Genomic DNA, 21194 nt, shown 5'->3' on the forward strand with positions numbered 1-21194 from the left:
CTCTGGATATCTTCCTTCTTAAGGCACATGCATCTCCTCCATGTTTTTTTATTTTGCATTCCAAGTGCCAAGAACATGATGTCATAATACAAAGCTTTTCCTTCCAGTACCTTTATTGTTTCTTGGAATATTTGGGACTCCTTACAAAAGCACAAGAGATTTCATTCCTATACACATGGCAATAAGTAAAATTCATTGACTAAACAATATTTATTAAAAAAAACCCAAAAACACCCCTACAAAAATAAGGCTTTATTTCTCTGCTGGCTTTGCAATTTTACAAGGCACTGTTAGTCCCCCTTCTCTTATTTCACTGACTGCTTCCAGCCAGGGGCCCAAGGGCCTGTACCTTATAACTTATTTACACTTAAAGTAGCATTAGAATGTCACCTGCTTCTTGCAGCAAGAGAATGAAGTTATTCTACCCCTCATGTCACTGCCTGGTGAGCAGTCACACACATTTCCTGTAAAGTCCCATCACCCGGTGGTGTCATTTATTAAAAATAACATTCATCAATACTTAAAACCTAAATAAAATCAGCTGTCTACCAGGCAGCCATTCTTCATATGCTACTGGATCTCTTGTTAAAGCAGAGGGAGAGTTAAAATTAAGAGCAAGCAGCAGTTACATTGCTGGGTGGCATTACAGAGTCAGTGCTCCTTGTCTCTTGTGCCTTAGCAGCATTTTCCAGGATTTTCTTTTTCCATTCTTCATAGTCCTGATTTGTTTCAGTCTTTGGCCGTTTACATGGCATGTCCTCATCCTCTTCAGAGCCTATGAGGAAACAAGAAAGCCCATGAGAGGCCATCATGGGCAGCATGGTGCTGGGGATAACAGGCAGTGAGCAAATGTACAGAGAACAGGAGGAGGCTGAAGATGGCCTTAATTCTACTGGGACCACTCAGTAGAAACTCCATTGTCCTGCTACCAGGCTTTTTGTGCTTCCAAAAAGGTTTGTAGGATTGAGAGAGCTACAGTGAACTGGAGCATCATGGCCCATCACACAACTGAAACACTGAGCAGCAAGAAAGCTCAGAACTACTCCAGGGAGGTGATTTTCACTCACAGCTAAACACAACTTACCCTCTTCCTGCTCACACTGCTCCAGGGTGTTCTGCAAGCTGTCAGGTGTCTCTGCAGCCAGTGGAACATCTTCTAAAAAAACAAGAAAGTTGCCTTTGAATGGTATTTGGGGCTCCAAGAGTGGCTTAAATGTACTTCTTTGACAGCAGTGCCACCTTCCACAAGTACTGCTGTCCAGTCAGAGCAGTTCCCCGGTCCAGACTGGTGCTCAAGCTCTGCAAGAGGTGCCAGCACTTCAAGTATGGCATGGACTGAGTGGCTGCTTTAATTAGCAGGCTGCTAATTAGCAGCAAAATGCTGCTGCATTGGTAACCACAATGATCCACAATGTTCATTGTCCCAAACCACCCTGTGTTCTGTGTGACCCTTCTAGGTCACTCAGGCAGGATTATCAATTATTTCTTTCCCTTCTATTCCATTCCCACACTTTTTATAGATACCCACAACAGGCAGGGGGCTGTCCAGGTATATACTGTCCAGATACACACTCTTCCCTGAATTCTTACAGAAATTCCCAGTTGTCCTTAGAAGCTTTAGTGCTGGAGTAATGTTGGAAATTTTATAGGGCACATGCTTAGGAGAAAGTAGCAGCTTAGGAGAAAGTAGCAGCTTTTGGGTCAGATTCAGGCAGCATGTTGCAGAAAACATCAGGGTATGATGATACAGTGAGAGAATATAACTTGCAGTGGGAAAGTAGGAAATGAAAACCTGGGAAAGGAAAAAGGAAGAGGAAGCAGCAGAAATACAAGGATGTTAGGGCATATACTGTATTTCAGGCTTTCTTGCCCACAAAAAGCAGCAGAGAGAGCTGCACTGCTCATCAATGGGCGAGAAATATTCCTGACATCTGCCCAATGTATGAGGAGGGGTGGTGCCAGAGAATGGCTGAGTTGGTACCAGAACAGCAAGGCTTATGCTTGCTCATCTTGCAGTGGGGGAAAGCATAGGAGTGAGTCAGTCTGAGGAAGACATTTGTGGTAACTTGTATGTCAGGTTGCCATGTTAACCAGGATGCAGAAACCAGGCAAGAGGGAGGAATCCAAGACAGGTCAGGTAGTATGGGAGAAGCAAGGAATAAACTGCAACAGCAGAGACTGTAAAGAGCAGTGAGCATTTGAGAAGAGAGGAAAATACTATTTTTGTCCTTGCCACTTTTTCCCTCTTTTTGTCCTTGCTAAGCTATTGTGACTTCTCCAGAAGCAAGGAGTGTGAGTGGAACTGGGCTGCAGGAAACATGTTGGACTGGATGGGCAGATTTGGCTGAAAGTGATCAGACTGAAATCACCAGTGGAACAGGATGGGGCACAGTAAGGCCACGGGTGTGCTGTCTTACAGGGACAAAGCCAAAAACTTACTGCTGAGTTGCTGGCTTATCTTCTCCAGCTGACTGCAGAGCCGGTCAAATATTGCTTTTTTCACTCCAGATGTAGCCAACATTTTAGTTTTGTCCACTTTTAACCTCAAACACCTACAAGAGAAAGTTATCTCTGTACAAAGCAACTCCAGCATCTATCACTTAGGTGAGGTGATAATTACTGTACCAACACTGCCTCTGAGAATGAGGAAGGCAGGCCTGACTTTGTCTCGCCTATCCTTGTCTCACTCAGAAACAAATCTGCCTAAAAAACAGACCCCTCCCTACACTACTTAGTCAATACAGCTCAATTGAAACTCAGCATGAGTTCAACTAAAATAAGGAATTGTTTCAGGAAAAGGTAACTTCTCAGATTTTCAGGGAACCAGGACAAAATGCCACTACAACAAAAAGCTGAACTTGACTCTTGTGTTGAGAGCCTTTGTCAGGAGCTGCACCTACACAGCACCTGTACTGCTGAGTGAGACTGTCACATGGTGTAGTGCTGAGGGAGGAAGATCTTTGCATACAAGCAAATTCTTCCTAAGTGCTGGCTGAGTCACACACCTCTCTTAGCTAACATGGACCTACAGCTATCAGAACCACCTCCCAAATGCTACAACACCGTCAGGATGAGATGGTGTAGCTCTTGGGGTTTTTCCTTCTTCAGAACGGCTGCTACTTGGTGTTCAGAAAGCCAAGTAAGTTCTTCCTTTGTGCAGTCTTCACTATGAGGAAAAGCCTGGTTTGCTCCAGCTGCCTCCCTTTGCAGGAGCAGGGCAGCAGGATATGCTAAGCAAGACCCTGAATGAATGAGCTGCTGGCAGTGGCTGCTGTCTCAGCAGGCATTTCAGCCTGTAGAAGGTCTCCCAGGCTACACTCACCTGCACGCAGTACACAGTGCAGCTGTTAGAAACAGGGGTTTGGAGAAATCCAGGTCTGCTCGTTGTGCTTCAGAGAGGCTGCATTCATACCTGGGGAACAGCAAGGGATAACTGGACACTGCATTTGTCTCACACGTGGCACTCAGACCTTGAACAGGTCTGTTGGACCACCTGGGCCTCTACAGCCCAGTCAAGCAGAAACAGCTACTACCAGCTGAGAGAAGCAACACAGATGAGGGAAAGAAGGGCTTGGGATGACCTCCTCTTCTGCAATTAGAGGGATTTTAAACTGGGGATCTGGATCAATATCCATAAAATCTACTTCCTGTGCTCCTGATCCACACAGGACTTCTAGCTTTCCCTAACATCTTAAAATTTACAATGAGATGCTTTGCATAAATCCATCCAACAACAGAAAGGTAGCATTACTGTTTCTTTGATTTCTGGAATATGTAAGTTACAGAGAGGAAGGCTTCTAAATGGAAAATGACAAAGTGGATGTGCAGCACTGAAGAATGTAATTTTCACTGGCCGCCTGCCCCAAGCTATTTTTTTCTAGTTTGTGTTAAGCACCACCAAGCAAGCACAGCCTTTGTGGACTGACCTAACAGCATTTAAACATGCTATCAGGGTGACAGCACTGCAGAACAGAGCTCTTCAGGGACTGCTCTGGTTAAAGCAGATGATACAGATGGAAAATTTTACTTAACTCTGTTAAATCTCCACTGAAGAGTTCTACCTATTGGTTTTACAGTTAGAGTGATGTGCATTTTAAGGGATCTGTGTCCCCAAAAGGAAGGATTTATTTCTACTGAGCATTACTTCTGAACTGCGCCATGGTCAGCAGTTAAAGAGATGACAGTGTGATGCTATGGGAAAATACAGGGATTAAGAGTCCTATATTTTTTACACTATTCCCAGCTGGGAATGACTTGCTGAGCTTCACAGACTAAGTATTTCTAACAGGTATTTTAAAAAGTGGCTGAGCTCATGGCTGGTTTTTCAGTGCTAAGAACTCAACTCAGTGCTCCAATCAGCAGGAGATATCTGGCTCTTCCAAACATCAAGCTCTTTACACACCTAAAGAACAAAGAACCTTCCTTACTTGTGGTTCCCAGTGTGCCCACAAGAGCTTCCTCACCTCTGCAGGATTTCTGAAGCCTTGTTCACTGCCTCTGAGCAGCAAAACTGTACAGCCAAGTCTCGCATCCCCAGCCTTTGGTTCAGCTCTAGCAAACACTCCAAAGACTTCATGGAGCTCTGGTAGGTGGTCTTGTTCAAACCAGAGAGTTTAACACAATAGCTCTGTCAAGAAGGCAAAGACATGCCCCAAGAATTAGCAAGATTCCTTCCTGACATCTTAATCAGGCAACCAACAGAACCATTAAGTTCAGCTGCTACATTACACAAATTTGTGCAATGAATAATGTATGTTTTTGACTGCACACAGAAGGATTAACCACCTAAGAATGCCACATCTTTTAATGCAGTGATATTTTTAGACCATTTCACTGGAAGTAAGGTTTGACATTTCCATATATGACATGACCCCTTTATCACAAAGTAGTTAGTGACAAAATTACCAAAGTCTGGGTTGAAGACATGAACAACACCTTCATGGAGTCAGGGCAAATTAAATTGTCCTCTGCTGTAAATGGACAATCGTGAAGAGGTCGTACCAGGCATTACTTTGACAGCTCAATCCTAGTCACCAGGCAGATTTAGAGATGGAGGTTTATAGGTACCCCTACAGTGAAATTTCTTGAAGCAAGTGCTTTCTTCCCATAGTAAAAGGGACAGATCTCAAATTTAACATTACTTTTTGTTACTACAAGAGTTGAAATTAAGCTGAAATTATACCAAAGCAAGCTCAATTCATGAAGGGACTATGGCAGTGATCTCTATTTTCACTGTTTCAAATTGAACAGTGAAAGGTCTAACACAACGAACTGCAGGATTTAGGGGAAAGTTAGTTATTATTTCGCATTCCTGCTCCCAACACAGGCTACAGAACAATGGTTTTGTGGAGTCAGGCAGAACGCAGCAGCCAGCCAAGTCACACGCTCTATCTTACTTTGTCAACTGGTTGTTTCATGAAACTCGCCGCCAGGTCCAGACACATCACAGCACTGCTTGTCGCCGTCATTTGAGCCATCAACCCCGTGCACTTCACTTGGGACAGCCGCAGATACTCCTCAGCTTTTCTGCAAAACACCCAGAACACAAAGCCCTCGTTAAAATCGCAGCTACAAGACAGAATGTCCGGCAGGACTCGAGCCAAGGTTCGAGCCAGTCCAGCTGCAGCACAGCCTTAGGGCCCGGGGTGCCGAGGGGGCAACGCGGCCCTTTCTCTGGTGATGCGCAGCAGCAGCAGCAGCAGCTTTGCTCTGCAGGGCAGGCCACGGCTGTTTCACTGAGCCCGTGGCTCTGGGACTTCCAGCACATCCACAGGCCCAAGGCGGGTACGGCTGCCCGGGGGAGCGGTGGGCGTCGCTGCCTTGCAGGACGCACGGCGGGGAAGCGCCCGCCGGTCCGGGCGAGAACAGCACGGAGCCAGCTGCGGGCTGGGGGGCACGGAGCGTCCCGCGGTACCTGAGCAGGGCGGGCTCGGCCAGGCCCAGCCGGGCCGCCATGGCCCGCACGGCCCCGCGCTCCATCGCCCGCCGCGCCTGGCGCGCACGCAGCCCATTGGCCGCCCGCGCCGCCAATCACCGCCCGCTCCTCCAATGGCTGCGCAGCGCGGCGCTTCCTCGGAGCGGGCCAATGGGCGGCGGGCCATGGCGGGGCGGGGCGGGGCGCGCGGCCCAGTCACATGACGGGGCGGCGCTGGCGGGGGCGGCGGCGGCGCGACCATGGTGAGGGCAGCGGTCGGGGGCGGTGGGGAGCCCCTGCCGAGGGGGGCTGCGGCGGGACGGAGGGGTCCGGCGGCCGAGGGACGGGCCCGGCCTGGGCCCAGGGCAGCGCCCTGACCGGCCGCGCCGGGCTGTGCGGCGCGGCGGGCCCAGCCGGGTGCGGGGCTGCAGCGGGCGCGGAGGCCGCACGGTCCGGCCCGGCCCGGGCGGGGCTGAGGTGCGGGCCGGGCCCGCTGTGCCGGCGGTAATGCTGCCCGCGGCCTGGGCCGGGTCACCGCCTCGTTGGGCTCAGCCCATTTGCTCGTAGAGGCGTGGGGGAATGTGGTGTTTTACTGGGGAATCGCGGCCGTACCGGCGGTCAGTTTCGCTCTATTTTGCCGTGCTGCCCCTGTGTTAAACTCGGGCTTGTGTCATTGCCGGTTCTGTGCACGTGTGCCGTAGTTGTCCGCCTTGCAGCCTGCGCTCCAGTCCCTCCTGACCCTCCAAGCCTGCTGTCGTAGGCTTTCCGAGTAAACTTCCTTTCTTTTCCGGCAGAAGAGGTGGTTGTGCATTGGTGGGCGCAGCTCATTAGCGCTCTTTGCCGCAAATGTTGGTGTTTGTTAGGCAGGGAGGCAGCGAGATGAGGTTCAGCCTCTTCTCCCAGGCGGTTAGCAATAGGATAAGAGGGCATAGTCTTAAGATGTGCCGGGGAAAGTTCAAGTTGGACATTTGGAGGAATTTATTGACAAAACTGGTGATTAGACGTTGGAATGGGCTGCCCACGGAGGTAGTGGAGTCGCGGTCCCTTTAAGTGTTTAAGGAAAAGACTGGACATGGCACTAAGTGCCAAGGGCAGGTTGACAAGGTGGTATTCGGCCACAGATTGGGCTTGATCTTTCCAGCCTCATTCATTCTGTGAAACCTGAAATTTCCACATGGAAATGAGGCATACTGAGAAATACTTTTTAATCCTCCATGAAAATAAGGGGACAGTAAAGTTTCCTAATGAAACACAAAGATCTTTAATATGCCTTCAGTAGTATGCAATATTTAAGAAAATTTTAAGCAGCACTTGCTGTAACCACCACAGTGTGTAATTAGCCTAAGTGTGGTGTGTAAACAGCACTAAGAGTATATAGATAGTGAGGCAGAAGATAAGTGAATGCTTTATGAAGAAGGGATTGCTCAGTTCCTAGGCTTTTGCAACAGACTTTCCTTTTAAAGTTGTATGTATGTTGATCCCTGTGTCTTTGGGGCTGGGCAAAACCTGTAGTGTTACTGGAAAGAGAAATGTTAAATACTGAATTGGGTGATGAGAAATGCTCAATCTATATAGCCCCCAGTCTTTGTCCCCCACACAAATATTTTGTGGTAGTCATTAATTTACCAATGAAACTACTTTTCTCTGCTTGTCATTTCCATGGGAACTGGCCAGACACTAGTCTGGTCTCATGGCTTCTTTCTAAGAATAGCTGTTGTCAGGTGATTCAGAAAAAAATAAAGTTACAGATGTTGAACATGGGATAATCACAGGTGTTAAGCATAGGATAATTCCCTCTACCAAATTAGCCTCCCCTGTGATTTCCTGTGGCTGAGCTTGGTTTAAACCTTGAAGCTGAGTGCTTAAGTACCTTTAAAATGACTTGTTTTAAGAGTGCTCTGGCTGCTTTTGATCATATACTGAATAAAAAGTCCATCTCTTTAATACTTAATAGTGTCCTGTTGCTTCCTGTAGCAGTAAGTACCAGTTTCAACACGTGAAAAGTGCTTTAATCTCTCTGGTCTATCTCTGAGCTCTTATACTGCAAGATGTAATAGAAGTTCTGGAGCCTACAGTGTTGTGGAGAAATGCTTCCTATATGGTATCGAATTTTTTTTTTTTTTTTGGTCATTCCCTGAAATGTTACCCAGCAGTGCACTGTACACCCAGGCTTCAGCTGTAGGCTGGCAGTGTCCTGGTCTGCTGCTGTAGCTCCCCCATCCTCTCTTGGACAGCAGTCATTTGAAATGTCTCGGCAGTGATGTGTTGGCAGGTAGTCCTTAGTAACATCCAACTGGGAGGAGGCAGGAAAACCTCCTTGGGTGAATGTCATTTGTTGTGGTATTCAGTACAGGTGTGTGAGCAAACAGAAGGAAGTGCCATGTGGAACAGGCTGTAAGCACATCAGTTAAGGAAAGAAAAGGATTTTTGGAAATTAGCTGAAAATGCACTTTAGAATGGAATGGAAGCAAAACCTTTTACTCATTATTGTTTATACTCTGCATGCAGCTTGAGGACGGTGTGTCAGAACATGAGCTTTTAGGCTTGACAAGCTCCCTTGAACTCTGCGGTCTTGCAGTACTGTGTCATTCTTGAGTATTCCATGGTACCAGATTTTTAAGTGAAATAAGTCAGCACATTGGTTTTTATTTTGGGCCCTCTCTAGAGCGCAGCTCAGTGTCAAATATGGAACCAAAAATGAATCTCGTGGAACTGAGTGTTAGAATATGAGTAAATCTTACACAAGAGGTGCAATGTTTGGTTTGTATGTTTGGGAATAATTGCTGTTATGAGAATAGGCATGATCCAGAATAATGTTTGCTGTGGCAGTAATACACTTCCCTAATTTTTATCTGCAGGAGGACTTGTATTAACTGTTCTGGTCAGTTGGTTTCAAACTGGTTTGGGTTTTAAAAAATCGTTTTCCAAGGCAACATACAGTTTAGTTTACTAGCCTTTATTAAAAAAAAAGCAAAGAAACAAAACCTGAAAGAAACAAAAAAAGGACACAAAAAAACCCCCACCAAAAGCTAGCTTTCCTCACCCAGTCCCCTCCAAGTTCATCTGCTGTGAATTTTGACTTCCATATGGAAGGTAGTAACTTTTAGTAGCCCATGCTAGCAAAAGGCTTTTGTCTCTTGTGCAGAAACTGCTGGTGCAGCTGGGGCAAGCAATTCCCTGTCCCTTCTCCACTGCTCACTTGCTTCCTCGTTGCTCCAGAGGAAAAGTTAAGTAAAGCAAAACTCTTCACACTGACTGTCCATTTCTTCTGCAACATTTGCAGTGTATCTAGTGTGGGTATAGCACAGACATTTCTGAAGTCTAAATAGCTGCATAATTGCTATAAATTGCTTCTCTTGTGCTCAGGCAGGGGTTTGCACCTTATTGTACTTGTAGTTGACCAGGCAGGATGTTCTGTACTGCTGCTTTTGCTCAGGGTCAAAGCATCTTCCACTTCAAAAACTGATGTTCAAGATTGTTTTTTGTAGACAGGCCTAGGACTCCATAGCTGCATTTTTGATGAAATGACACTTGAAAATACCATCTTACTTTACTAGGTTGGTAATTTAAGTGTAAGATACAGAACTTAAACAGCTTTGTTCAACATGGAATCTGGCAGAACTGTGTTGTGATTCACTGTATGCCCTGCTGGATATCACTGGTAGGCTTTTGCTCTATGTTTTCTTTCCTTCATTTGCCTTTTGTCAACAGAGCCTCAAGCTTCAGGCATGTGTTAATAGGATGTGTTTGTCTTGATGTGATCTTGTGTATACTTGATAATAACCAGGTTATGTTTGGGAACCCCTGCAGTTCTAAAGCTGAAAGTATCTTGCCTTCTTAAGTTGGAAGAAGAGGGTGAGCTGGTACATATTCAGTCTTTGAAAAGTAGGAGTTGGAACTCGTTCACTAGTGCTACTGTTGTTTTCTATTCCTACAGAAGTAAAACTGCTACAAACAATCCCTCAAGTGACACTACTGCTCCTGTTGTATGTTTTTGACAGCAGTGTAGGTTATTTTGCTACTTGTGCTGCTACAGTTGTCTTTTCTTCAGACATGAAGTATAGTGCCCTTGTAGTAAAGACATCTTTGTTTAGACTCATCACCTTCTCAGTCTTCAAATCAGCACACATGCAAATTGAATTTTCCTATTTCTTAATTCTCCATATCCTGGAGAGATACTGAAGAAATAAATTAATATCTTGTGTTAATATGAAAATACTTCTGTTGATGAATTCAATACTTATTCCCAGTGTTGAATACAGTGTGGGACCTGGCTGTTTATATTTAGAACAGAAATGGAAGTATTCTGTCTTCTGTTAATACAGACAGAGTCTGATGTAAAGCTGGCACTGTGAATGAATGAAACTTCAAATTTTCCCCAACTGCTGCTAAACTACAGTGGTTAAAGTTCTGTGAGAAGATGCAAATGTACCTGCTGAGCTCATAGCTGGTATCATGAAAAGTAGAGTCCCAAACTTGTTATAGCCATGATTCTGTAACCAACATGTTTACACACCAAAAATAAGGAAACCAATGCATACGGACTCAGCCAAATACTTCTTAGGGTTGTAGCAAATATATATATATATATATATGCACTTCAGAAATGCTTTGGCTTGGTGTTGCTGTTAAAAAGCCTTCTTTTCATAGCCCTGCTTGCAGTGTTTTATGTGGCTTTAGGCTGAACCCGGTGAATGGTAATCTCTTAATCAGCTGGGCTTGTCTTACAGCCTTTTTTGATGGTTTATAGCCTAAACTGCTCTCCCAGCACTGTCTGGCCCCATAAACAGCTGGGGATGGAAGAGCAGGGCTGGTGGCTGTGTGAACTTAATGCCCATCAGGAGAAAGGGGCTTAAGAAGTTGTGGTTGGTGTTAGCATATCTGCACTGTTCCTAGCTGTGCTTTAATAGAGATTTGATGTGGTCACAGCATATGGCATCCAGCTCAGTAGTGATTTATTTTCTCTAAAGTGCTGGTATGGATTCAGGGGACTGTAGAGTGTAACCAATGTTCTGGCATAAATATATTTCAGCAAGTCTGTTATGTGATGTTCTGATATTGATTACTGCACACTAGTCCCTGCACTGTCATTTTATGTTCCTTAAAAGTCTGATCTGCCATTGAATAATTAAAGCTTAGCAATTACAGCAAACTTCTGCTGGCAGAACATACTTGTTTCACAGTTTGAGGTTGTCTGAGGGTTTGTAGCTATTGAATTACCTGGGAAATAGGATCATCTAGCCATGGTTGCTGCTTTTTCCTTATGCTTAAATCATTTTTGCAAGACCTGCATATACATTGATTAATTACATATATAGTGAGAGAGCTTTGTAAGAGGTGCAGTCACTCTAATTAGCAGAGATGGCTTTTTCTGTTGACTAAATATACTACTTAATTAGTTATTGTGCATAGTAGGAATATTACAGAGGCACACAGAGTCACAAGTGTTGGTTGGAAGGAACCTTTTTTCTCAAACCTCCTTGAAGGAGGTTTGTCACCAGTGTTGGGTCAGATCAGCCTTGGTTTCGTCCAGCTAGGTAATTGAGAAGCTTCAAGAGCACAGTTTCATTAGGGTGTGATCAAGGCAAGAACAGTATTGCAGAGCATTCTCTGTTTTCTGTATGTGGAAAAGGATAATGGGGAGATTTCAACTGCTGAACAAGAACCCAATTAAATACAGGAAATAACAGGGATGTGAAATGCTCTATCACCATTAAATCGGTGTTAAACTACAACTTCTCTGTTTTAATGAGGGCCTCAGTCTTAGTCTCAGTCCTCAACAGATGCTTCTCGGGACTCCACACGTGGAACATGTGGGAGTTGGTACTGAAGATAGAGATTTTAAAAAACATTGGGGTGATGTAATTCATGGCCTTCCAGCTTGTTTCTGAAATGCAGTTAAAAGGAGACCAGGCACCTTCTGAGCACAGTGGATAAGGGAACAAGTATAAATAGTTGAGAATTTACTGAAACTGAAGGCTCAGAGAGCCTGCTGTGCAAATCACTATGTGCTTGGTATTTTTCAAGACTAGAGAAGATGTAGCTGAGATACCACATCAGTGCTTTTGTCCCCAGTAGTATTTCAGAGGGGCCATCTGAGAACAAACTGCACGATTGAGAGAAGTGGAGATGCTCTAAATGAGGTATTGAAGGCTGATCCTGAACAAGAGGTGGATGGCAGTGTTTCCTTGTAAAACCTTAGGATAGCTGGGTGCAGGTGGGCAAAATAGTAGGGCTTCTTATCTATGTAAATTTGGACATCTTAGCAAATAAGTTAAAAATGCTTGTAGAAACTGATTTCATTATTCTGGTAGGAGAGTAGCAGCTTTAGTAGGAGAAGGCCTGTTAGAGCTGGATTGAGGGGAAATATAAGCAATGGATTTATTTAATATTTAAGAAAATACAGTATGAACCTTGGGAAGGCAAAAGATAGTGAAAGTTTCAGTTGAAGGTGTAGAATGTGCCTCTCTGAGGGGAAGCAAGAGAGTCACTCTGATGATGTGACTGGGACAAGGACACATGAAAAGTTGTTGTTTCTTTTCAGCTTTCTGATCTAATCTGCAAGTAGCTTCTACCTTCTGGAATGCACTCACTGTACTTTATCCTTTTCTTATCCAAAACTTGTTCTGAATGGAAAGGTGTGTCTCAGATAGCAGTTGAGAACTTGTGAGCACAGAAGGCATCTGTGCAGTTGCAGTGTGTGGTATGGGCACTGCTTTGAAGCTGTGTGGACAGAAGTAACAAGAGTGCTTCCTCTCAGCACAGTTGTGTCTCTGCATTTTCTTGGAGCTTTTCTTCCCAGATACTTGCACTGGATTCTTGACCTCTAAATGTTGGAAGGGAACATTTGGATCTGCACTGCCCCCATGGCTTTGCTGTCCAGGAAGCAGTGGTGCTCACAGGCTAGCTGTAACCTCCCCACAGGTTTTTGTAGGGCACCTGAGCCTTCTCCATTACATGGCACACAACTATTTCTGACAACCCTTGAGTGGTCACACTGCAGTGTCACTTGCAGTGCATTCTAAAGTGTGGGAATCCAGTTTTAGTCAAGTCATAAACAGCTTTGTAAAAATAATCAAATTCTGGTTTGTTTGGTTTCTTTTTTCCTCCAGCCAACAACACAGCAATCTCCTCAGGATGAACAGGAAAAACTCCTGGATGAAGCCATTCAGGCTGTGAAGGTGCAGTCGTTTCAGATGAAGAGATGCTTGGTAAGAATGTGGCTTTGAAATGCAATGACGCTTCTTGTCTGCTAGAAATAAAGCAGTAAATCAATACCAATCTCTAGTGCTGTGGGGAAAATTAACCCTTTATGTATCTTTGTGTCAGAGGCTTTGCCAATAAATGAGGCAGTGGCTCCTTAAAAATGAGCCTTGGGTATTCTTTGACTATGTCATCCTGATTTTGCTCCAGTATTTAATAAGAGAAGTTAAAGATGTACCTTTATAATTTATATGCTTGCATTTAAATAAACCTTAGATAAACTTTATTATGAGATTGTTTATGTCCACCATTCTGCTGGTTTTTTCGTGTAGCCTTTTCTTGGTGTCAGACTGAGAGGCTGCTGATGAATTGCCTGCTGCACAGGATCAATTTTGTAGTGATTAACAGTAGACAGATATGTGAATTCTTATGTGACTGGAAAACACCATAGGCTAGTATTGTGCTGAGATTGTAGCCAATTCAGGCAGATTATATAATCACACGTAGCTTTCTTGGGTTTGAGAAGACTCAGCTTTTATTTGGAAAAACTGCTTAAAGTTGCAATGAAAACTTAAATATTCCCATATGTTTTCATGTGGTTAGCCAAGCAAACTGTGTTTGCAGCCAAATGACAGTAGCAAGAAGTGTAACACCTCTTCCAGTTTTGTGCTCAGTGGAATGCTTTGGAGATCTTTAAGTAGCTGCAGCTGTGCTTTTCACTGCTATCTGTGATTAAGTGGCAGTATAAATGCACTAAGAGGATCACAGTAGCAGTTCTTTTTGTTCTCCCTCAAAACTTACTGGTACTGCTTATGATGGGTTGCTCAAGTCTAAGTGGTAGATTAGAGGTTTGTGGTTATATCCTGTGATGCCAGGTGATTAAATGCACTAGAAGTGTAATTTAGATGCAGACTAGTGAGGGGTGGCTTTCACTGAGGTATTTTTTGTGTGTGAAAAGGAGGGGAGGGTGATGATAGCAAGTGTATATTGTCTGTCTCCTAGAGGTTTCTGGGAGATCTGGCAAAACAACAGACCAGATTTGGAGGAGAGGAATCCATTCTGTTTTGCTTGCTGGATAGAATCTGAGTGTTGGGTAGAGATTGCTGCATAAGCAGAATGATTTTAGATTTTTCTGCCATTAGTATTGCAATTTATTTTTGTAGCTCTGTCTTCAGATGCGTCTTCTTATCACCTCAGGTAAAATGTTCACTTAGCATGGGTGATGTAGTATAAGCTAGATATTAAACCACTTGAGATTTTTTTAATATATAAAAAAATCCTGCACTTACCTAGTGTCATTTCTAACAGACGTTTTCTCCCTCTGAAGGACAAGAACAAGCTCATGGATGCTCTGAAACATGCTTCCAACATGCTTGGGGAGCTGCGGACTTCTATGTTATCTCCAAAGAGCTATTATGAGCTCTGTATCCTTTCAAGAGGAAACTAGTTGAAATGTACTTGGAATGGGATGTTCATGTGCTTTTTTTTTTTTGGTACAATGGTATCTCATGTCAGATATTTGTTAGCACTTTTCTCTCAGTATTCAATGATGTGTATATACCGTTCAGAAGTATTGTCTGCTTGGGCATGTTTGTATTTGGTACAGCATCTTTCTTCCTAGGTGTAAATGAGCAAATTACTATTAAATCAGTGAATTAGGTAAATTAATTAGGTTAATTAGCTAATTAGGTGAATTACTATGAAAATACGTTATAGACATTCTAACTTAAAATCCTTAACTATGAGAAAAAGACATGGCAATTTCTGATGAACTACACTACTTGGAAGTCTACCTGACAGATGAATTTGCCAAAGGCAGGAAAGTGGCAGACCTTTATGAGCTAGTACAGTATGCTGGAAATATCATTCCAAGACTGTAAGTGTGTGTATGTTTGCTTTTTCTTTTTTAAACTGGTGAATAGTTGTCCAGCTCTAGGTTCAGACAGTGATTGGCTTCTCAGTCAGTTTACAATGGTCAGTAGTATTTCTGCCTATCTGGAGTGGATGAGATTAGAGTGCAGGTACAGAAAGTCACTTTTTCCTGTCAGTATGTTAATTATGCACATGACCAAGATGAAAGCACTTCAATCTTGGAATGAAGTTTTGGATAAAGAGCTGGTCAGTGGAAGATAACAAAGTACCCCCACACTCTGATCAGGGAGATTGACTGTGCATTTATTAACTGTCTCTCATACCTTCTCCTACACAGTAGCTGCTTTATAACCTGCCTTTTTAGAGAATAAGAAGTGTGAGAATGAAGCTGAAAGTTTGTGACTTCACTCTTAGAGTCTTTGTGTTTCTGAATTTTTTTATTTTTTTTTTTTGCAAAGTGATAACTTGCCAGAAATTATACTTGAAGGCCCGTGGGACTTGTATTTAAATATGTGATGACTGGGCTGTATCTTTGTATAAAGTCATCTTTGACATAGCCAGTTTTGGGATTTAGGTTTTACTTGGTACTCAAGTTTTTCATTCCTGACCTTATGTTCATGCCAGGAAGAGGCTCTGGACACACTAGGCTGCATCTTTGTGCAATTTCTGGAGTTTGGCTGATGGCTACCACAGTGTCTTCTCTGTGTGTAACCATCAGAGTTGTCTTCCTGCCTGCTTGTAGACTCTTTCTCCCTGATGAAAGTTGTGGTGCTTTCATGGAGGTCCTGTGCATGGGGCAGAGGACCAGGCAGGGAGGTTTGAGGCCTCTGAACCAAATACCTGTAGGTTCTGAATGTTTTAGGTTTTTTTTCTAAGATGGAGAGCATATTGGAGCAGCCATCTTCTGCATCTCACATATTCCTACTGCCTCTTACCTGGTGCAGAAGTGCTGAAGGAATGAGTACAAAGCCAGTACCTATCCTGCTGGACTACAGTGTGAGAGGCTTAACTACTTCCCCATCTTAGGTTACTTACTTATATGTATCAGAGCTGTTTTCCAGCTTAGTGGGATGCTGGAAGTATAAATGAGCTGGTCTGAGAGCATTCAGAACTTTGTGAGCGTTTACATGTTCAGTGTATCGAGCATTGTAATGAGGTCTAGTGGCTGTTCAAACTTCTTGTGCTCTGCTACAGAGGAGAACAGCAGTTGAAGGCTGACTAAATACCCAAAATTATGGGTCCCAAGTGATAATTTTATTGCTTTTTTTGTGCTTTGGTAATCCTGCAATAATGGACGAAAGGAACTATTGCCTTTAAGTGTGTTGTTGTTACTTTATGATTTATTGTTTCACTCTGTGCCTTTTGCAGGTATCTGCTGATAACAGTAGGTGTTGTTTATGTCAAGTCATTTCCACAGTCCAGGAAAGATATTTTGAAAGACCTGGTGGAGATGTGCCGTGGAGTGCAGCATCCTCTTCGAGGCCTCTTTCTTAGAAACTATCTCCTGCAATGCACCAGGAATATCTTACCAGATGAAGGCGAGCAAGCAGAGTAAGAAGGATGGGCTATAAATTGATAAAATTACTGTTATTAGAACATATTTAAATTTTGTGTGATTTACTTCAGATTTGAGAGGAGTAGATATGCTAGAATTCCATAGACTTGACAGGTGTTTTGTCCATTAAGAATTCCCTTCTAGCACTGAAGTTCTTCCCAAGTGAGGCTATGAACCTTTCTTATGAACCCAGGAATCCTACCTCACACTTCCACACCCTCTAACCTTCTTAAAACTTGTATGTTCACCAGTGGCTGGAAGGATGAATACCTCTGACAAGCATTTCTGTTCTTAACCTCTTATCAATTGCAGTGAAGAAACCACTGGAGACATCAGTGACTCAATGGATTTTGTGCTGCTGAACTTTGCTGAGATGAACAAGCTCTGGGTGCGAATGCAGCACCAGGGCCACAGTCGGGACAGAGAGAAGAGGGAGCGGGAGAGGCAGGAGCTGAGGATCCTTGTGGGCACAAACCTGGTTCGCCTCAGTCAGCTGGAAGGGGTTAATGTGGAGCGATACAAGCAGGTGGGATGGCTGTCCAGCCTTTAGCTTCTGCCAGTGTTTTCCAAGCTAAACTAGTTTGGACTTCCAGATGGGCAGCTGGAAGTGTTACAGATGGGCAGCTGGAAGTGTTACAGCTTGGCTAAAAGTTCAGTAATCCCAGTGCTTCTCAAACCCTTCACCTGAGGAAAAGTTGATAATACTGGTATACAGTGTGTTCTCAGGCCAAGGACATGATTCACGCACTCTGTAAGTCTCTCTGTAACAGTGGCAAGAAACTAAACCTTTCCTTCCCGATTTCCGTTTTCCTTGCAGAATAATGGGTTGGTCTAAGGGATGTGTATGCATCCTGTGTTATGGGATAGTCTTCACAAGTTGTGAGGCTTTGCTTCCCAAAGCATTCAAGAGAACTGTTACTGTGTGAAATGACAGTGAAGGAAATGTATTATTTGGAAGTCTGTCCCTTGTAAGTTCTACTGTACGGCTGCTGCAAACAGCTTTGAGTGGTACTGCTGAGACCCTGGGTATGTGCCAGTAAAGTCAGTAGCACTGACGTAGGAAATCAAAGCTTGCATAATGTATGAAAGGGGCAGCCTTTTGAGATTAGTAGATTTGTTTTTTTCCTCTGAAGGATGGAACTGCAGAAAAATAGGACTTCTTATCAGAAAGCTTTTATGTGAAGAATCAGCTGAGAACTGTTAGGAATTCTGGTCAGCTTGGATTAAACGCATGTCTGGATATAAACTTAGAAGGTAGTTGTAAAATCACTGCAAGACCTTTTCCTCCCATTCCAGATTGTTCTGCCTGGAATACTGGAGCAAGTTGTGAACTGTAGAGATGCTTTAGCTCAGGAGTACCTCATGGAGTGCATCATACAGGTGAGCTGCTTAAGTTCAATTACAGTGATGGGACACAGGGACACTTCTATACACTTAGATTCAGGCATCTTCCTCATGGACTGGAAAACTTCATCACTGGGACTTGTCCTGTATATTGGCCTGCTCTGTATTTTTACCAGATGTGCAGAGTGGAGATGGATCCATTTTGTGCTCCTTCTGTTGCAGTAGCTTGTAAGCATCTGAGCAGCAGTGTCTGTATTATGAGTTGTAATAGAGAGATGGGCCCTGGAGTTACCCATTTGTCTTATCTCTTGCTTCATGCATTTACCCAGTCAAGGTCAGCTTCATAGGCCAGAGTGTATTTACTATGTGGCTATCTGCTTTAGAATTATTCTGTTTCATTTTTCTTCTGTGTTACAATGGGCAAATTCAGTTTATAACTTGATGACTATTGATCTAAAACTTCAGGTTTTCCCAGATGAATTTCACCTCCAAACCCTGAACCCATTTCTCAGAGCCTGTGCTGAGCTGCACCAAAATGTGAATGTGAAAAATATAATTATTGCTTTAATTGACAGGTGAGTGACCAAGGGGGCGGAACTTGACTCAAAAATAAGTTTGTGTTGTGCACAAGCAGATGATAATCCTTCTATCATTTGAATATGTTTGATTTCTTATACCACTTCACTGTTTCCATGTCTTTCTATCAACTGTAATTAAAGCTATGAAGAATATTATTTCTGTAGCTTCTACTCTCTGGGCTCTGCTTTATGGACTGATTAAAACTTGTAAACAGATTAAGCCAGGAAACAGCCCATTTAGTATTGAGCAGTTTCATGCTTCAGAACTGAAGTGACAGCAGTGCTCTGCTTAGACAACTATATCAGTCATAGGTGCTTGAAAACTTGGAAGATCCTAATGGCTAGATGATCTGTCAGGGATACTTTACTTTGTAGGGTTAGAGATCAGAGAACATAACAATGCTTCTTCAGAACAGAGCTAGTAGGAAGTGGAACTACCTGCTTGGTTCTTAGCTTGCCACTAGCATCTTTACTGTTCTCCCAAAAGCATGTTTTTCCTGTGGAGATACTGCTTAAAACAGCTTGCACTGAGTTCAGATTTGGGGGAGAAATCATAGAATCCTTTAGGTTGGAAAAGACCTACCTTTAAGGTCAAACTGAAGTCTTAGTTTGTATCCTGAAAGATACAGATTTTCAGTGAGCACCTGCACTTTCTTACTGCAGAAAGGAAGGGCACTTGCATGGCTTGGGTCAGGCCCTAGAAAAGCCTTGTCCTTTGCAGTTGCATCCAGACATCTGGTCCATGTCCCAGTGTATGAACTTCAACTACCACAGGGACCATCTTGGGTCCCCCTGGCATTCAGCATTGGGTAGGATTACTGTATCCTCTCTCCTGCCTGGAGAGGACTTGTGTGTATTGGGCATGACTGGTATAATTTAGGGTCTTGAATTTTTTTTACTTACTGATTCTGTAGTTTGTTTTGTCCAGGTTATGTCAGATTTATATGTTCAAGACTTTGGTTTTACTGGAAGATCTTTTGGTGTTTGTGCATTTGTCAAAGACTCTGTGCTGCCTTTGCTGCCTTCATGCAGAGATGTTCACAGTTCCCACACTTTGATGCTGTGGCTCAGATTTTTCATAGTTTTGTTAGCTTAAAAAAACTCCAAAACTGTAAACTGCAAACAACACAAAACCCCAAATCTCAAGAGATGTTACCTGTAACTGATTTTTCAGACTCTCTTGATGACTTTTGAAAGAGGTCATGGACTGTTTTGCTAGGCTCTTGCATTGGAGTGTGGCAGTGTCATTCTTGTGAGAAGGCTTTCCTTGTGCATCTTTTGCTGTTGTGTTAAACTTTGGTATCACCTCCACAGTAAGTTTTTTGAGTTCTTACTGTTACAAACATCAGGAAGTAACTGACCAGCAGTAACCCTGTGTCCTCCCAGCCTTATCTCTGATGGGGTTTGTTGGGCCACTGAAGGCTTCCAGAGCTCTCTCTTTGGACTGTAGGACAAGGACAGAAAGGTGGCAGTGTCACGGTTATCTTGATGGTATGGCAGCTTGAGATTGTGGCTGTAATATTACTGCCAGTGTAGGAGCATTTGAGTGGATCTGTCCCTGGAATCCATGCGTGTAGGGAGGGTGTTGCTCTTGTGTCTGTGCTGGAGCTGGTAGCAGCAATGGTCAGGAGCTGCAGTATTGTGTAGTTAAGATATGAAGCTGCCCTGTATAGGTTGTGCCTCTTGGCATTTCTCATCTTTGTTTCAGCTGGCATTGGGTAATTGTATCTGAACATCCAGTGACTGCTGTAAAAGCTTGTGCAACTTTTATACTTATTCCTGTGGGGCTTTCCTGCTAAAGGAATGTTTGCAAATAGTCTTGCTGCTTTGGGATCTTTGTTGCCTTACTAAACCATTCATGACTTTTAATTATGCTGCCATCTGCCTGCAGCTTGTTCATCCCTTGTAGCATTGCTGGCTTTACACTGAGCTGTTGCCAAGGAAAGCTGCCTTGTGCCCCTAAGAAAAGGAGTGGTTATTCCTGGCTTTAGAAAGTCTGTTTCTTACCACCCTAATCAAATATAAGAATAGTTCAATGTCTTATTTTTCCTGGCAGTGAAGTTTTTTGGCCTCCCAGGCTTTTCTTGTGTCCCTTCAGATGCAGAGTTCGTTCAAAATCAACACTGAGAAACCCTGTAGAAAGAATTTTTTAAAATTCAATGCAACACCTCTTCCTAAATAGTTTTGTAGTTCTTTTTCTAATTCAGAGTAGAGCAATGTCAATAATTACAAAGTCAAGATATCAGTGCTGAGCTTCTTAAGCTGCAACTCTGGTAAGGTGTTAGTCTTCTTCTAGTGATGCTTTCTATCCTTAATCTCATTTTTGCAGAAATGGTGATTGGCATGACTTTCTTGTCTTACAGATAAAAATACCTCTCACCATCTCCTGAAGGCTTGCTGGTTGGCAATTTCTTGTTCCCCCCCACCCCAAACTATTCTTCACTTCTCCATTCTTCTCAAATTCACTTTGTGTTTTGTACTCTGCAAATAATGCAAGTTTCAAACGTGTTGGTTGGTCTTTAGCAACAAAGAATAGTTAAGTTGGCATATCCTTCTATGTGGGTTGGTTTTTTCTGGAGGCTGTTTTGTGGTGGATGCTATTGGGTGTCTAATTTCAGTAATATCACCAAATGAGTAAATGCAGGCTATTTGCTCTTCCATCAGCCTACTCTGTACCTTTTTATTTGCTAGCAAAAGCAGAGCACTTGCTTCTAGCTGAAGAACATAA

General features: G+C 43.4%; 2 protein-coding genes across 2 annotated transcripts in view; one reads left to right on the top strand and one right to left on the bottom strand.

Moving 5' to 3' along the window:
* Nucleotides 1–184: 184 nt before the first annotated feature.
* ORC6 (origin recognition complex subunit 6) lies at nucleotides 185–5989 on the bottom strand. The gene is made up of 7 exons (XM_062499654.1): nucleotides 5915–5989; nucleotides 5397–5526; nucleotides 4464–4627; nucleotides 3323–3412; nucleotides 2440–2552; nucleotides 1085–1156; nucleotides 185–775 (listed from the first exon to the last, which is right to left on the bottom strand). The coding sequence occupies exons 1-7, from the start codon at nucleotides 5977–5979 to the stop codon at nucleotides 609–611; spliced, it is 801 nt and encodes a 266-aa protein (XP_062355638.1). The 5' UTR covers nucleotides 5980–5989; the 3' UTR covers nucleotides 185–608.
* The window catches only part of VPS35 (VPS35 retromer complex component), a 24732-nt gene continuing 9118 nt past the window's right edge, over nucleotides 5581–21194 (top strand). Inside the window, 10 exon segments of the mRNA XM_062499653.1 lie at nucleotides 5581–5604; nucleotides 5607–5772; nucleotides 5775–5809; nucleotides 13027–13125; nucleotides 14445–14541; nucleotides 14870–14993; nucleotides 16358–16540; nucleotides 16857–17070; nucleotides 17841–17924; nucleotides 18354–18463. Of these exon segments, the coding sequence (XP_062355637.1) occupies nucleotides 5581–5604; nucleotides 5607–5772; nucleotides 5775–5809; nucleotides 13027–13125; nucleotides 14445–14541; nucleotides 14870–14993; nucleotides 16358–16540; nucleotides 16857–17070; nucleotides 17841–17924; nucleotides 18354–18463 (1136 nt within the window).

This window comes from Cinclus cinclus, chromosome 11, assembly GCF_963662255.1.
Source record: "Cinclus cinclus chromosome 11, bCinCin1.1, whole genome shotgun sequence".
NCBI classification, from domain to species: Eukaryota; Metazoa; Chordata; class Aves; order Passeriformes; family Cinclidae; genus Cinclus; species Cinclus cinclus.